We start from the raw sequence: 18509 nt of genomic DNA, 5'->3' as shown, positions 1-18509 counted from the left end.
GGAGTTCGTGATTTATTTCCAGATGAGAATTCAAACATTATACAAGCTGGATGGTGGGTAAGTACTCTAATTCCACCGTCGACCATTGTCTCTGAGGGTGTCAATTTTGGCTCGGGCTGGGAAGCTCGCTCAAGCTCGGCTCGGTAAAAGCTCGGCTCGAATCCTTAACGTGCCGAGCCGAGCCGGCTGGCCAGGCTCGTTTACACCCCTAATTGTCTCATACATACTTTAGAAAAATATAGCAATTGAATGTAACTAATGTCAGAACAAATCAAAAACAATATTTCCAAGATTGGAAAAGATGTGATGTTAGCTTAATTAGAAAAAAAACATTATCAAATAATTCATTGACATACAATATGCTCGTAAGGTCCTTTATGTGTTTGATCGTTCCTTTAGGCTCCATTTATTTCAATATAAAATGGACATAAAACAAATTTTATGTCCAATTATAGGTAGGAAAGTGGGCATAAAATTATTTTATTCCCATTTTACGTTCAATCATAGTAAAAATCCAAGATCTATCTCATATGCCCTTATTCTAATTTTGATTTTTTTTTTTCAAATCTCTAGGTAAATAATGCCATATACCATGATGATCACGCCCACCTATCTGCATCCTGGACGGTATTCTTGTGTCATTTGAATTCATTAAAATTTGTTATTAAGATGCTCTACTAATTTTCCCTTTGTTTTTTGCATACCCACAGATAGACGGTTATGGTAGTACGGGTTGCAGTGATCTTCTCTGCCCAGGTTTTGTACAAGTTTCCAAAGTCACACCCTTAGGCGCCATTTTTAAAATACCTTCGGTCTACAATGGAAGCCAGTATTACTTTCCAATCACTGTGTACTTGGTAATTCAAAATCACTTTACCTCAAACTTAAAAACATACATTTTATTTCAAGAAAAGGCATGAGCTGCTCGATCTGTTCATTTTGTATTCAAAACTCAATTCCAAATCCAAATACAATATATGAGGTATCCAAACGGGCCCTTATATGTTGATTTTTCATCGTAATATAGTTACAATGGGTTGCACCTTGTGAATCAGTCATTCCGACTTGATTCTTTTATTTTAATTATTTTACTCTAATATTATTTCATTGTAGGATCCTGTGAGTAAAGATTGGTGGTTATTATATGGAGAGGATAATAGGAAGGTGGGATATTGGCCAAAGGCCCTCTTTAATTCTACGTTGGCTAGACATTCTAGTATTGTTGAATGGGGAGGGAGTGTATATAATGACGGTGTTGAACCTTGGCCTGAGATGGGGAGTGGCCAGTACCCGTATGATGATCAACAATTTCAGAAAGCATGTTACATTGGACGCATTCAACTTATAGATGTAAATGGCAAAGCTCAAGATGTCCAATCTGGTTCTCTTTTTACTCTTAACGATGCCCAATATTGCTACAATGTTCAGCCTAATGCAAAAGTGCCTCAATCGTATTATGCTTTCTTTTTCGGCGGGCCTGGTGGGTCTGGTGGAATTTGCTCTAAAAAAATTTGAATCATTTCCTTTGAAGATCTATGTGTCAAAACTTATGTGATGTAAACATTTTAAGCATATAATAACTTGAGCTATTGCTATTGAATTCATCTTCCTCGTAGTCAGATTGTATTGAAATTTACATTATGATTTTCAAAATCAAAATGTAAATGATTTCTATAATTTTGAACTATAATGTATTCAAGCATAAGTTGTTGAAAAATTTTCCTCTTAATATAAATAATATGGCGTACTTGTATACTGATTTCTGTGAAAAACAGAAAGAATAGATGATTAGTATAACCTTTTCGATGCGGCGAGTTGAGGCACGGACTAGGTCGCTCTCTTTAAGGTGATTTTGCGCCTCTGCGGAAAAGCTTCCGGTGCAACAGATTCGAACGCAATCACCCCCAGGATACAACAGCCCGACGCACCGTCGCTATCTATATGAAGTACACGATCAGATAAATCCGAACCAAACAACGAACACTCCAAATGCCCAGAAAATGGAATAAAAACAGAGATGAAATAAAATAACAGAACACTCTGAAATATAGAGAGAAACTCGGTTCTGTCAACAACAGAAAGAAAGAGAAGCACTGTATTATCACAGATAACAGAGTGCTAGAAAGCAGAGAAGTTGTGTGTTTTTTTAAAAAAAAACGTTGGTGTGCTTCTGTTTTTATAGCAAAAACGTGTCTGTAGAAGACACCTTTTAAAAACAGTAAAGACACAACGTTAAAACATTAAACGCATCCTTTAAACGTATGTTTTAAACGTTATTAAAGATGTATCTAACGGTCAGATTTAGGGAGAATTAAATAGACGTGACTTTTGGGATAAAATAGAAAAGATACGATTAGGTTTACAATAAACATGACTCTTGGTGTTTAAAACACAACTCTTGGTGATTAAAAAATAATAATCTCGTTTAGGGAAAACCCAAAACCCAACCCAACCCACACGTGCACCCGCGCCCACGCCCACGCCCCGACCCGACACAGCACGGCTCGGCTCGGCGCGCGCGCGTGTGTGTGTGTTTATTTGTTTTTGGTTCTCTTTGTAAAATCCCCAAGGCAAACAAATTGAATGCCCTTGAAAGGCTCAAGCCTTAGCTCAACATTCCCTCTTATATGGATGGGAGAATTTTTCTCAACTTCCCACCTTGGACTAAACTTTTGAGAGATAAGAGAGCACACTCCAAAGGTTTTTAGTGGGAAAAGTACAAGAGAAAGAATCAATTTGAAAATTTCAAATTTTGGGTGGGAAATTCAAAAGCAAAAAAAAATCTTTTTCAAAAGCAAATGTTTCTTTCATTTTTAGTATTTAAAATACTAACAATCCCCCACTTATTTTAATAGAAAAAATACTAGTAAAACTTAATGCTGGGCAATCAGCAGAGTATCACGTATAATAAAGGTGACTATGTCTGGAACCTTTACTTAGTGTAAGTGCATTCTAACTGTAAGGAATTGATAATGACTATGTCTTGAACTACAATCCTTGGGTACAGAGAGATGTGCACCACACACATGATACTAAAGTGTTCAATTGGTTCTAAAAAGCTCGCACATTACGGCCATGTGCTACATCCCAGTTTCCATGTAAGCATAAGAGAATAAGCTCTCGTCTCTTTTGGAAGCGGCCCACTTCCGTGCTAACATGTAGGTGAGTCTATCAATGATGGGGAGTGGAGTGTATATAATGACGGTGTTGAACCTTGGCCTGAGATGGGGAGTGGCCAATACCCGTATGATGATCAACAATTTCAGAAAGCATGTTACATTGGACGCATTCAACTTATAGATGTAAATGGCAAAGCTCAAGATGTCCAATCTGGTTCTCTTTTTACTCTTAACGATGCCCAATATTGCTACAATGTTCAGCCTAATGCAAAAGTGCCTCAATCGTATTATGCTTTCTTTTTCGGCGGGCCTGGTGGGTCTGGTGGAATTTGCTCTAAAAAAATTTGAATCATTTCCTTTGAAGATCTATGTGTCAAAACTTATGTGATGTAAACATTTTAAGCATATAATAACTTGAGCTATTGCTATTGAATTCATCGTCCGCCTAGTCAGATTGCTATTGAAATTTGCATTATGATTTTCAAAATCATAATGTAAGTTGACCCGGACCGAACCCGACCCCCTTCCCTCTAATTTTATTATGATTTTCAAAATCATAGGGTCATGGTTTCCTTTATATATTTTTTCTTTTTTTTACCTTAATCCAAACCGAACCGTACCCAACCCGATTTAGAAAAACAGGTTAGATGGGACCCTGACCCACTTGCAGCCCTGCCTTCTGTGGGTCCGCCTCTGGATCAGATTCCACTGTTATTATCAGTGTTCCATCTTAATCAAACAATTAGTAGCTTACTAATGTTCAAAATGGGCCCACCTTTATTAATGATCAAGCCCGGGGCCACTTTAACCATCCGATCAAGATCTGGCGATCATAATTTCAACTAACTCTATTCAAAACTGGTTTGGGGTGCTTGATCCAGGTGAAACTGATGACCAATATGGATATCTTAGTATCTTCACATGGGGCCCAGTTGATGAACATGTTCTTCATGGATCGAAACAGTAGTGTGATGGAGTTCTTCCCAAGAGGATGGCTTGAACTAGCCTGTGTAGGGCAGTACGTCTACCACCGGGGCCGAGGCGAGTTGGTCGGGAATGAGACAGGCATGGAGAGACTCTAAGGGGGATGAATGCCCGCTTTCGAACAACGATAATTGCATGTCCTTCTATAAGGATAGCAAAGGTTGGACACAATGAGACGTTCTTCGCGGACTGGGCCTTGTCTGTTCTTAATCAGGTGAAGAAGAGAAAGATGGGTGAGGCCTCCATGGGCCCTATCCAGCCCAATAAGTGCCCATGTGGGTAATTTTTTCGTTGTATTTTGCATGGTTTGGTGCATACACAGAACTCATGTGTATGCTATTTTTATTTTATTCTCTTCTTTGTAGTGGGGGATCTCAATGCAGTGTTTTTAGGGCCATGTATGTTCTTAATCAGATGAAGAAGAGAAAGGTGGGGGAGGCCGTCATGGGCCCTATCCAGCCCAATAATTGCCAATGTGGGTAATTTTTTAACTGTAATTGCATGGTTTGATGCATACACAGAATTCATATTTATGCTTTTTTAAGCATTGCGTACATTGATTTTATTCTCTTGTATGTAATGGGGCCCCTCAACGCAGTGTTTTTATGCTTGGCATGTGTAGCAAAAATAGTGTGGGCCACATTATTGGCTGATGGAAGGCCCTGTTTGGATATTTTGTGGAAATGTTTTACAAGGAAAAATATTTCTAAAATTTCCTACTTTTTTTTTACAGATGAAAAAGATAATTGGAACCAATCCTATTCATATTGTATTTTACCATAATCATAGAATTCCCCTCTAAATCATGGAAAGAAAGAAAATCCCAAAGAATATTTTTTCCATCAGAAATGTTTTTCTGACAATCCCAAATGGGTCCAAGGGAAGTGAACTGCATCTTTCAGAATTTTCCATTCTATGCAACAAAAAATAAAAATAAAAATCCGTAGAAGCCTTTCCATGGATGGTTGTCGAATGCAACGTAGGTTCTATACTCAAAATCAATTCTCAAAATCCAAAACAAAGAGGGCCTAGGACCCCCTAATTAACATGAATGGTGAAACAAGAAGAATGGAAATATTGCCCCTCTTATGTACTAGTGCTTGAACTTCCTGAATTTCTAGTCTGCCATAATCTCCACTCAACGTACACCGACACCCTCCCCCCCCCCCCCCCAAATTGGCACATAAGCACATATTGGGGCGTTCCCAACGGATGCTTTTGAGGTCCTGCTTCCATTGCTTGTTGAGAGCCGAAATCATTTAGGCTAATTCCGTGGGTTATCAGAGGCTATTAATTTCTTATTGTTTGCTTTGAATAGTTTTTGATAAACGGACTTCCAATGGCGGGTCCCTGCCAGAATATTACTTATTGGATGTTTAATGTAAAGGTTTGCTTGTTAGTATTGTAATCCAAGTTCTGGAAATCCACAAGCAACTCACATGGATAGTCTCACGACAAGTGCAATCAAGGAACGACAAAGACTCATGGATGGCAAACACAAGAGAAAAGCAACCTTGCAAGACCCACCGAGCAATCAAGCATGTCAAGAATGAAGGCCAAAGCCGTAGGTGGTCTTTTCACAACTTTAGAATGTAAATCAAACCTCTCAAGGTCCTAATTGTGTTCAAGGCTCATGTAAGACTTCATGAACATACATAACACACCCTAAGGATCCATCAAAGGACCTTAAGTAGAATGAACAAGTAATGAAAAAAGTTATAAAAATTTTACTTGTATAGACGCCCGAAGCCCAAGGTTTGGGCGCCCGAATACAAGGAGAAAATTCTAACCGAAGCGACCCAAAACTCAGAGACGCCCGAAGAATTCTTTAGGCACCCGGGTTGGATGCCCGAGCGAAAATTCTGGGCGCCCAAATCCAGTAAATTTCAAAATCTTTTTTTAACGGCTAGTTGTCCGAGCTTCCGAGAGACTTCCGAACTAGCCGTTGGAAAGACGAAAAAGGCTTGTTTTTTGGGTCCTATATAAATGACTCTCCCTTCTCTTTTACTTCTTCTTCCACACATTGAATATGATTTATTCAGCTTGAAAACCATTTGTTAATCCATTCTTAAGCATTAAAGACCCAACAAACCCTCTTGAGCCTGAGATTTCAACTTTGACTTTTGAGAGGATTTGAACTAGATGATTTGTATTCTTGTGATATTGTGAGGGAGTGTTCTTCATTGTAAATCAAGCCTACAAGAAGCCATATCAAAGTTTATAGTCTTCTTCAACATTGTAAGACTTTTACAACTCGCTCAAAGAGGGTCTACAATTCGGCCCGGTAAGAAAGGTAAACAATCTTTTAAGAGGGCTCCTTGATCTGGCCTAATAAGAAAGGAGGATCGCTTAGTGGAAGTGCCAAGGAGGTATTGGCAAGTGGATGTAGACCTCGGCAAGTGCTAAGGTTGAACCACTATAAAAATCACAGTGTGCATCCTTTTCTTTCACATCCTTCTTCATTGTGCTTGCTAACTTCTTTCCCTTAGTTTTAAATTTAAATTTCAAAGTAACAAAGGTTAGTTAATTTAATCATTCAAATTTTTTTTTGAAAAGAAACCCAATTCATCCCCCTGTTGGGTTGCCTAGTGGAATTTCAATAGGTGATGAGACCCCAATTATGCCCACGATGCTAGTCATGAACTTAATTCTGCCCATGTGGGGCGGAATGGGAGGCAGTTACAATCGTGGGGGCATGATTCCCTGAATATCCAGGCGGAGTTTGGGGGGATGGTGGTCTTGGCGGGAACCTTTTATTCTTCTCATGGACGTGAGAGGCGGGTTTAGTGTAACGGTCAACCGGATTTCCCGCTTGGTGGCGGGATTCCCGCGGTCGTGCCTCATTTTCCGGATAATCGGTACCGATGATGGGAGATGTAACTTCGGTATGGTGTGAGGCGCGGGTGTTGGGAGAAGATTGGGTCGGTGTTGATAGCTCTTTTGCGTGGGCTAACGTTGGGCGTGTTTTGTGTTTGGAGTTGGTGATCGGTACCGGATATACCGATTTAACCCCCAACACATAATATTATTTTTATCATTTGAACTTTGATGTATGTGGCTTAAGCGTGGAATCCCATGGGTATGGGGTGACAAATTTGATAAAAACTCATGAAAAAGGATTTGTTGATTTGGGAATATATTTTGATCAATTATAAAAACTAAATAGTTTTGCTTAATAATATAGGTATAGCAGGTAATATACTTGGAGTTCTAATAAGCTAAGTAGATGTAATATTGTATACCACATTAAAAAAAACTTACTAATAGGATGGATAAATATGATAAATTAGTTTTTTAAAGTCAAGAAAGCATACGAACTACATTATATTATTTATTCATCAAGCAAATATAGAGCTTGAGGGAAGAACATTTAATCACATCTATAACATGAAGTCCACTATAAAATGCAAAACTTTGTTGTTCTAAGGCTCTGTTTGTTTTGGATTTTGAGAATTGATTTTCAGGTCCAAAATTGTTTATTGGAACTCGAAATCAATTCTCAAAATAAAAAACAAAGAGGGCCTAAGCAAATTAAAAGAAGTCAAGTGGAACCCTCAGAGACTATGTATTAAATCGCCCGAGTTCAATTGGTATCTAGACAGACCATCAGTTTATAATGGTAACCCTTTAAATAAGCCATACCCATATCACTTCCATCTAAATTGTGGAAATGAAAAAAAATTTCTAGGAAAAAATTTCCTCAAGAAACATTTTTTGTGCAATTCAAACGGAGTCCTACCTTCCGTTTCTTCTGACTTCTTTTGACATAAAATTGGCACAAAACAAATTTTAGATCTGTAGAGGTTTCTATATGGTTCAATCCCTCTACGGATGATTGGAGGGTTAGGATCATCGTATGAGGTATGTATATATTTTCTGGCACGGCCCACTAATATGAAGGCCGAACAAATGAATGGTTCAGATCTTCAAACCTGATTGGCCCAACAAATTGATTTTTTTAGGCAATAATTATTTCCATGCACCTCCGATGCCAATGTAACTTATCGAGTCTCTCTTTCCATCTTAGTTTCTTCATATCTTGTACTCCTTCCTTTTTTATTGTCTCCTAGTAAGTGTCTTTCCTTTTTAGTTTGTTGTTATCTTATGCTAGTAATTCTCTTTCCTTTTTAGTTTGTTGTTATCTTGTGCTAGTAACTCTCTTTCCTTTTTAGTTTTGTTGTTATCTTGTTGGATCACTCCTTCCTTTTTTTTTATCCTCTCCTAGGAAGTTTTAGTAATTGCGAATCTCTTCTTAAAGTTTGAAGATTTTTTTCCTTACCTCGACAAGGAATCCTTGCTGTATAAAAGTAGGTGAGGAATTTTATTTTACAAGAATTTGAGCGAGGCGTTTCTTAACGGTTGGGCTATGGGTTTGAAGGAATTGTTTTTGCTACTTTTTGTACTACTTTCTCTTGGTAACAGTGGCAATGGAGTGGAAGGAAGAGGGAGCATAAGCCTGTCGAAAGAAGAAGATTTGGAGATTGAGAGGCAACTTAAAATTATCAATAAACCAGCAGTCAAGACCATTAAGGTATAACAGCTATATGTGTGTGTGTGTGTATTTATATATAGGGAAAAGGTCTCTGAGGTATCGCGCAACCAGAGCAGCCGACTAAATACAACATCTCCCATAGTTGTTTGACTCATCCAACCTATTCATTCTATAGATTATGGTTAGGGTTATGATTTGTGGAGGTTTAAAATGGATGGCTAGAAATTAGGCTCCTGTAGATCGAATGGTTAGGATTATGGTATGGAGATGGTTTGTTAGGAACACCCTATCTGTGTGAGGTGCTATATAATAAATGGGTAGGATGAGTCAAACAACATGGAGATGGTGTGTTTATAGTGGCTTGCTCAGGCTGAGCTATAGCTCAGAAACCTTGGCAAACCAACTTCATAGGATCATCCTAACTCTTCCATTTGTGGATGTTAAAAATGGGCAGATTTATGGAGGTTTATACCCTCCATTTTAACATCCACAAATGGAAGGGTTAGGATGATCCTATGAAGCTGGTTTTTTGTGTACACCCTATCTATATGAGGGTGTATCAAATGAATGCTTTGGATCATCAAAACAATGTGCCCCCCGCTAGGTTTTTGAGCTCCAGCTCACAAACACTTTTCCCATAATATAATGTGTGTGTATGTATTATGTATGAGATTTGCTAGGGACCATTGTGGAAGGCATTTTTCGGGAGGACAATTGCATGAATGAGCAGCCACATAGGCTCAGATTTTGTCTTATTCATTTAATTTGTCTGACGTGGTTGCTCGCTCATGAAACACCCGGCCCATGAATGGTTCCTAGCAAACCCCCCCCCCTCCCCCTCCACACACACACACACACACACACACACACACACACACACACACACACACACACACACACATATATATATATATATATATATATATATATATATATATATATATATATATATATATATAGAGAGAGAGAGAGAGAGAGAGAGAGAGAGACTAAAGTGTTTCTGAGCTCGTGCTCAGATAGCTTATCTGAGCTCGAGCGTCAAAAACTCATGTACCCACATTTTTTGGGGGATCCAAAGCATTCATTTGAAATGCCCTTACATGGATAGGGTGTAGGGTGTGTACCAAAAATCAAGTCCATAGTATCATCCTAACTCATCCAAAATAGGAGGGAAAAATGGACAGATACTGTTTCTCCACAGATCTGCCCATTTTTTCCCTCCACAAATGGAAGGGTTAAGATGATCCTATAGACCTGATTTTCTGTAGGCACCCTATCCATGTAAGGGCCTTTCAAATGAATGGTTTAGATCACCCAAAAAATGTGTGTGTGTGAGTGTGTGTGTGTGTGTGTGTGTGTGTGTGTGTGTATATATATATCTCTATAGAGAGAGAGAGAGAGACACACACACACAGAGAGAGAGAGAGAGAGAGAGAGAGGAAAGTGTTCCTAAGCTATAGCTCAAAAACACATGTGTCCCCACATTTTTTGGGGGATCCAAAGCATTCATTTGGAAGGCTCTTCCATGGATAGGGTGTGTACAAAAAATCAGCCCTATAGGATCATCCTAACATCATCAAAGGTGGAGTGGAAAATGGACAGACACTGTGTGTCCATGTTTCTGCCCATTTTTTCCCTCAACAGATGGCAAGGTTAGGATGATCCTATAGGGCTGATTTTTGGTACACACCCTATCCATGGAAGGGCCTTCCAAATGAATGCTTTGGATCCCAAAAAATGTGGGGCCACATGTCTTTTTGAGAACAATTTCCTCATATATATATATATATATATATATATATATATATATATATATATATATATATATATATATATATATACTAGTAAAAAACCCCGTGCAATGCATGGGCCAACAAAGAACTGTACGGACCGCATCATAGGTTGACCCAAACCGTCCATGTGATGGAAGACAGCATCAATAGGTTGTGCCCGTAAAATCATTTCCATAGGCTGTCCTACCCCTCCAATCTATAGAGGTTTCCATAATCTGTTGTTCCTCTGAGGTGCCCGGAATTTGTAAATATTTTTAAAGGTATGCGGAATTCGTAATATCCTAAAAAAATTAATAAGGCAAAGTAGTTTTTTCGTAATTGTCATATTTTGATACCTCTTCTTTGTAGTTTTTTCCGTAATTGTCATATCCAGGTACCCGTTGTCCATAATTTCCCTCCCAAACTTTCCTACGTAATGATTATTATTGCTAGCTTCTTTCTTTACGTATTATTGCTAGCAACCTTTCAAGAAATAGTATTTCGGTGCAGTTTTGCATCACATCTAGTAAGACAAATCTCTGAATACATACAATTCCAAAGGATGGGCGAGACGTAGCATTTGGCATTTGGAGAAGGTGGCTAGCAAAACAAGATTCAAAATTACCAGCGACGTGTTAATGCCACAGATTTTGCAGATAATTCCGAACACCGATTTTGCAAATAATTCCGAACATTCATACCTTTTTTACCCTCACATAGCTAGTATGTACAGATATGTGGGGAGGGCAAAAAAAGGGAAAAAATCATTCACATTGACGTGTTAAATGGACAAAATTCTCTCATTTTCTCTTCTGCTATATATATATATATATATATATATATATATATATATATATATATATATATATATATATATATATGAGGAAAGTGTTTCTAAGCACGTGCTTAGATAAGCTTATCTAAGCACGTGCTTAGATAAGCTTATCTAAGCACCTGCTCAAAAACACATGTGGCCCACATTTTTTGGGGGATCCAAAGCATTCATTTGGAAGGCCCTTCTATGGATAGGGCGTGTACCAAAAATCAGCCCTATAGGATCATCCTAACCCTGCCATTTGTGGAGGGGAAAATGGGCAGAAACATGGACACACAGTGTCTGTCCATTTTCCACTCCAACTTTGATTGGGTTAGGATGATCCTATAGGGCTAATTTTTGGTACACACCCTATCCAAAGAAGGGCTTATTATTCGGGGATCCGTTATGCTTATTATTCATCTCATAAAACCCCACACAAATGCGTAAACACACACACACACAAACATATCTAATATTAGTAGGTTGATACAAATATTGATAACGATTACATTTTTACAGACTGAACATGGACAGATCTTTAGTTGTGTTGATATCAACAAACAACCTGCTTTTGATCATCCCTTACTGGTGAATCATACAATCCAGGTTTTTCTTTCCTCCTTATGTTCATACTATTTTAAGTGGTATGTTCTTTTCTCTGTTAAGTATTAACTTTGTGAATAACTTTTTCTTTGACATCAACTTGGATGCTACTATGATTATCTATGAAAATTACGTTTGCTTCTTTGAAGGAAATGAAAACAAGATTTTAGTGATGAGAACTGTCTTTATGCAGATGGGTCCGGGATCCCTTCCAAAAGGTATTAAAGATAAACAAGCTTCATTATTAGGACTATCTTTAGAGATAGGGTTCAAGGATGGAGGGTGCCCACAGGGAACAGTTCCTATTCGGAAAATTACAAAGGAAGATTTGATTTGGGCTAAATCTTCTCGAAATTTTGAGAAAGTATATCCTTCAAATGCTCAAACCCCTGGTAAACCGAATTATCGTGTAAGTCACATTTAGTATCATCTAATTTTGCTGCAAATTTTATAATGGGGGAAACTTTAGGCGTGAAAGTGAGGTGAGCCAAGTCTTCCCATTATAAAATTTGATAACTTTGTATTCCATACAAAGTCACATTTAGTATTCAACTATAATTCAAAGAATTGAAACCTTAGACGTGAAAGTGAGTTTATTCACTCAATACTCAATTAAAAATCATGAATTTGTTGTTTCAAAATATGCAAAATTTATAAATTTTATGTATTCCTGCAAAATTTCACTACAAAAACTTATGGAATCATTTGATAACTTTGCATTCCATCATATTTTCATTAAAAAGAACCAATGGATTCATTTGATGGCTTTACTTGTTTTCCTGTCAAATTTAGTCATTGTTTTTTAGTTGAACTGCTTTATCTTTCTACTATCTATTCAACTGAAAGCTTTATATTATTCATACCTAGTAGAGTAGTAGGTTTAGATTTAGATGGTTCTAATTCTGTTTAGATTTAATTTCTAATTAGATTTTATGAAGTGTTTAGTTAGAAAAGGAAATTGCTTTGGTTGTTTAGGAATAAAAATTAGGTTTTAGAAAGTGGTATTTTTTGAAGGGGAATGATATCAACACACCAACTTTTTGTTATGAGTGCCCTCTAGCTTGTCTGTTCTTTTTTAATTGGCTTGTGAGAGTTTTTTGGAAACCTTAATGACCTTTTGACATCTCCTTAAATACTAGAAGACAAGATATATGAGTGCATATATCAAAACATGGTTGTGCTGAAATCATTTACCTTTAGAATAGGAAACATTCTCTTGTTTACTTCAGCAAGTAAAGTTAACAATAGATTGGAATAATTGTCTGTAAAAAGAGAGTGCAATACGTTAAAACAGTGAAGAGGAAAACGTGAATTGAAAAGGTGAGTGGTGTGTACAATTTGGGTGCCTCCTCTCTCTCTCTCTCTCTCTCTCTCTCTCTCTCTCTCTGGCGCGCGTCCTCCCTTCTCCCTCCCCTGTTAGTTTGTGCTCGTTGGTTTTGGGTTTTTCTTCTATTGCTTTGATCTTGATTTTCTACAAGTAGTATCAAAGTTGTGTGCTTTGATCTTTGAATACTACATCCAGTTCTAACAACCCTATCTAGAGTTGGGACATTAGGATTAGTGTAGTAACTTTCTTTCTTTCCGTAGATATTTTTTTTAGTTAGCAAGATTATTATTCTAATTATAGTTTCTTTCTTTATGTGGTAGGTTTTAGGACTTTCTTTTAAGAGAAGTTTACTAATTTAGGGATTGCATTTCTTTTATATAAGACATTGTAAATTGTAGTTTTTACTAAGGGAAATGTTATCAGCACTAATGTATTTTGATGATGGCACTCCTCACTTTATTAAAAGTATGGTATGGCCAGCACCATAGGATGATCCAAACCGTCCATTAGATGGGCCACAGCCTAAATAGGTTGTGCCCCAAAAATCATTTCCATAGATTGATCATAACGCTCCGATCTGAATGTTAACTTATGGAAATGATTTTTCTTGGTGAATCTTAATTGACATTCCCTTAGCGCAAATCCCTTGATTTCCGCCCCACCCCTTACTTGCCACAACTCATGAAACCTAGCCGTCCCTAATATCCAAAACACCTAGTCAACCAACTTCCTGATTTTAAAAAACCTTTTGACTTTTAAAATTCAAGCAAAATTGAGACGTGAGAAAGCCTAGAAGGCCAAAGTTCGTGCAGAGAGAAAAGCCGCATGTCACCTAATCCAAAAGACATTGCACATGTATCGGGTTAGAAGCGAATTTAAGAGGCATGTCAGTTCCACAATCAAGATTCAGAGTTGGTGGAGACAAATGATCGCCCGAGTTGATTACTTGTACATAAAATATGCCTTCAACATCATTCAGAGAGCCTGGAGAACCCAGATCACTAGGTGATGCATCGTGATGGAAGACAGAGAGTTTCCCCACCTCCGTAATTCCACCCTTCATACTCAGCAAAGTGAAGGAAACATATTACCAAAACTATCCAAGATTGAAGAGTTTATGAGGCCTTGATTTCTAGTCAAATCAAGTCCAACCTTATGTCCACACATGCCGGATTACCAAGAAATTGGAAGTATCTAATTCGATGGAAAGGATTTCAATTCGAGGTTGAAGCGAGCAGTTCATCTGTTTAGATCTATTCTTAAACGGGCCTAAATTTAAGCTTGTTCTCTTCATTTTGTCTAAACTCCAGGTCGAGTTTTTCTCAAGTAGGAGTGGCTGACATAGGACACTGGGATTAGTGTAGTAACTTCTTTCTTTTGGTAGAATTTTTTTAGTTAGCAAGATTATTATTCTAATTATAGTTGCTTTCTTTATGTGGTAGATTTTAGGACTTTCTTTTAAGAGAAGTTTACCAAGTTAGGGATTTCATTTCCTTTATATTAGACGTTGTAAGTAGGGCTGCAACTCGGGTCGGGCGGGTCGGGTTTTGGAGAACCCAACCCTACCCGAGAAATATCTCGGGTCGGGTCGGGTCGGGTTTTTTTTCGGAAAACCCCCGATTCCCAAACCTGGCCCTACCCATGATAAATCTCGGGTCGGGTCGGGTTGGTTCGGGTTTTTTCACGTTGACGCAATTTTTTAAGGAAAATTCTTGTTTGACAAGGCAACTCAACTTATAGAAGCAGAAATTACACTCACATTACACTTGAATCATACAATGATGTAATTATACTCACATTACACTTGAATCAAACAATGCTATAATCAAACAATGTTGTAATTACTATCAAACAATGCTGAATCAAACACTTGAATCAACTCAACTCATAGAAGCAGAAATTAAACTCACACGCAATAACAGTGGGTGCGTGGGTTTACACTTTTAACTTTTAACTAACAATAGAAAAAAATCTACATACTATAACTTATGTAACTCGGGTCGGGCCCCTTCAAACCCGGCTCGACCCAAGATTCATGCGGGCTTTTGAATGCTCGACCCAGCTCGACCCGAAACCCATGAAACCTGAACCCAACCCAGGCTATTTTCGGGTCGGGTCGATGCGGGTCGGGTAAAACCCGGCTCGAGTTGCAGCCCTAGTTGTAAGCTGTAGTTTTATTAATCATGAAATATTGAATAAAGCAAGAGCTTCTCTTTCTCTCCTTCTTCCCTTCTCCTCTCCTTTCCTGGTGGATTCTAGGGTTCTTCTTCTTCTTCCTAGTGGATTCTAGGACAATCTTCGGATTGTGCACTTCACCTGCGGTTCCATGTTTGATCTACTGTGTTAGTAATGGTACGGTATACTCCTTATACCCGCACCTTTTTATACGGGGAAATAGTAATGACATAATTGGGACATCTTAAAAAATGTGTCTTTATTTTCTTATCAATATGTGATATAATTTGTTGTATTTTATGTTTGTTTATTAATGCTAGCTAATTGACTAACATAATGTGTTTATTACTCAGTATGCATTGCAATATACAAACAAGGGCACATATTATGGATCCAGAGCACACCTCAATTTATGGGAGCCAAAAACTATACGCAATCAATATAGTGGTTCTAGAATTGTAGTTCGTGATTTATTTCCAGATGAGAATTCAAACATTATACAAGCTGGATGGTGGGTAAGTACTCTAATTCCACCATCGACCATTGTCTCTAAGGGTGTCAATTTTGGCTCGGGCTCGGAAGCTCGCTCAAGCTCGAGCCGAGCTCGGCTCGAATCCTTAACATGCCGAACCAAGCCGGCTGGCTAGGCTCGTTAAGCTTAACGAGCCGAGCCCGAGCTTGGCGGCTCGGCTCGTCTCGTTAAGGATTTAATATATATACACTAAAAGGGTTGTCCATGGAGTGAAAGGGGGAGGCAAAATATGTCACTTTTTTTTGGAACCCCATTTGTTACTTGGACCACCCCCCTTGGTGTATAAAGAGTAGTCAAATTACACTAGATAGGGTTGTCCAAGGAAGATGAGGGGTGTGAATATATTATTGCCTTAATATATCCCGAGCTAGGTAAGGCTCGTGAGCCGCTCGCGAGCCTGGTTGAGCCTGACTGAGCCGAGCCGATCTCGAGCCTGGTTCGAACCCGAACCGAACCGAGCTCTTGAGCTTAACGAGCCGGCTCGGCTCGGCTCGTCTACACCCCTAATTGTCTCATACATACTTTAGAAAAATATAGCAATTGAATGTAACTAATGTCAGAATAAATCAAAAACAATATTTCCAAGATTGGAAAAGATGTGATCTTAGCATAATTAGAAAAAAAAACATTATCAAATAATTCATTGACATACAATATGCTCGGCTCGGCTCCATTTATTTCAATATAAAATGGACATAAACAAATTTTATGTCCAATTATAGGTAGGAAAGTGGGCATAAAATTATTTTATTCCCATTTTACGTTCAATCATAGTAAAATCGAAGATCTATCTCATATTCTCTTATTCTAATTTTGATTTTTTTTTTTTCAAATCTCTAGGTAAATAATGGCATATACCATGATGATCACGCCCACCTAACTGCATCCTGGACGGTATTCTTGTGTCATTTGAATTCATTAAAATTTGTTATTAAGATGCTCTACTAATTTTTCCTTTGTTTTTTGCATACCCACAGATAGACGGTTATGGTAGTACGGGTTGCATTGATGTTCTCTGCCCAGGTTTTGTACAAGTTTCCAAAGTGACACCCTTAGGCGCCATTTTTAAAACACCTTCGGTTTACAATGGAAGCCAGTATTACTTTCCAATCACTATGTACTTGGTAATTCCAATTCACTTTACCTCGAACTTGAGAACATACATTTTATTTCAAGAAAAGGCAAATCACTGATATATGTAGCCATATTTGTTGCACAATTGATGGCATATTTTCCTAAAGAAAAATACGTAGAAGTATGTTTCACCTTTTCAATGATATAAATCAGTTAAGGCCCGTTTGGATGCAGAGAAGATTTTGATTTGGATTTCTCACATTTGCAGCCCTTTTTACATTGTAATTTGGATCTGATCAAATTCTTGGATTTCCAATTCAGCAGCTGACAGTGAAAAAAATCATATTTCCAAATAAGAAATTGGAAATCCACAGATGTGGCAGTTTCCTTCACTCTCTTTCCTTCTCAACCTCTCCCTTCCAATAGGAAGTACCCCCCTTCCCCCTCTCTCTTCCTCAACATGAGCTGCTGGATCTGTTCATTTTGTATTCAAAACTCAATTCCAAATCCAAATACAATATATGAGGTATCCAAACGGGCCCTTATATGTTGATTTTTCATCGTAATATAGTTACAATGGGTTGCACCTTGTGAATCAGTCATTCCGACATGATTCTTTTATTTTAATTATTTTACTCTAATATTATTTCATTGTAGGATCCTGTGAGTAAAGATTGGTGGTTATTATATGGAGAGGACAATAGGAAGGTGGGATATTGGCCAAAGGCCCTCTTTAATTCTACGTTGGCTAGACATTCTAGTATTGTTGAATGGGGAGGGAGTGTATATAACGACGGTGTTGAACCTTGGCCTGAGATGGGGAGTGGCCAGTACCCGCATGATGATCAACAATTTCAGAAAGCATGTTACATTGGACGCATTCAACTTATAGATGTAAATGGCAAAGCTCAAGATGTCCAATCTGGTTCTCTTTTTACTCTTAACGATGCCCAATATTGCTACAATGTTCAGCCTAATGCAAAAGTGCCTCAATCGTATTATGCTTTCTTTTTCGGCGGGCCTGGTGGGTCTGGTGGAATTTGCTCTAAAAAAATTTGAATCATTTCCTTTGAAGATCTATGTGTCAAAACTTATGTGATGTAAACATTTTAAGCATATAATAACTTGAGCTATTGCTATTGAATTCATCGTCCTCCTTGTCAGATTTTATTGAAATTTACATTTTGATTTCTATAATTTTGAACTATAATGTATTCAAGCATAAGTGTTGGAACCACACGAGTACCAAGTGTCAACTACAGCTCAATAAAAAGGATTTGAGAATTCTAAAATATATTCTTGATCAATTCTACTAAGTAGTTTTACATAATGACATGGGCATAGCAGGTAATATATTAATAATTTTAATAGGTTAAATAAGGGCATGTTTGGCTGCCAGGAATTGTTTTCATGATAAATTTGGCGTCTCAAAGGGCACGTTTAGCCGACTTCACCCTCGTCTCTACTTAAGGACTCCTAATTTATCATGAAAAACAATTCCTGGCAACCAAAAGTGCCCTAAGTGTTGCAATGAAACCATGAAGTGGATTTGTATTGATGCCTTGATTTACGTGGTTGTTTTCCTCTTTGGGACCTTGATTTGTATAGATGATA

At 37.9% G+C, this 18509-nt stretch overlaps 1 protein-coding gene and 1 long non-coding RNA gene across 2 annotated transcripts; both read left to right on the top strand.

Annotated features, from left to right (window-relative positions):
- Nucleotides 1-593: 593 nt before the first annotated feature.
- On the top strand, nucleotides 594-1393 carry LOC143890651 (uncharacterized). The gene is made up of 3 exons (XR_013255206.1): nucleotides 594-627; nucleotides 711-857; nucleotides 1114-1393. It is a non-coding gene; the product is annotated as an uncharacterized LOC143890651 (long non-coding RNA).
- Nucleotides 1394-11980: 10587 nt separating this feature from the next.
- LOC143890960 (protein neprosin-like) lies at nucleotides 11981-18009 on the top strand. The gene is made up of 5 exons (XM_077395627.1): nucleotides 11981-12196; nucleotides 15643-15804; nucleotides 16662-16715; nucleotides 16799-16945; nucleotides 17553-18009. Exons 1-5 carry the CDS (start codon nucleotides 11981-11983, stop codon nucleotides 17952-17954), a joined length of 981 nt encoding a protein of 326 aa, XP_077251742.1. The 3' UTR covers nucleotides 17955-18009.
- The last annotated feature ends 500 nt before the right edge of the window (nucleotides 18010-18509 follow it).

This window comes from Tasmannia lanceolata, unplaced genomic scaffold (assembly GCF_043159265.1).
Source record: "Tasmannia lanceolata isolate RefF3 unplaced genomic scaffold, GAP_Taslan_0.1 ptg000013l, whole genome shotgun sequence".
NCBI classification, from domain to species: Eukaryota; Viridiplantae; Streptophyta; class Magnoliopsida; order Canellales; family Winteraceae; genus Tasmannia; species Tasmannia lanceolata.
The sequence above is the reverse complement of the archived record's forward strand: the minus strand, read 5'-3'. Positions and strand labels throughout refer to the sequence as shown.

What these genes read in the sequence shown, in the direction of transcription:
- LOC143890960 (XM_077395627.1), top strand. Translation starts at nt 11,981, where the DNA reads ATGGGTCCGGGATCCCTTCCAAAAGGTATTAAAGATAAACAAGCTTCA. An exon ending in CTGGTAAACCGAATTATCGT is followed by an intron (nt 12,197 to 15,642) that starts GTAAGTCACATT and finishes TTTATTACTCAG; the next exon opens with TATGCATTGCAATATACAAA. An exon ending in TTCCAATCACTATGTACTTG is followed by an intron (nt 16,946 to 17,552) that starts GTAATTCCAATT and finishes ATTTCATTGTAG; the next exon opens with GATCCTGTGAGTAAAGATTG.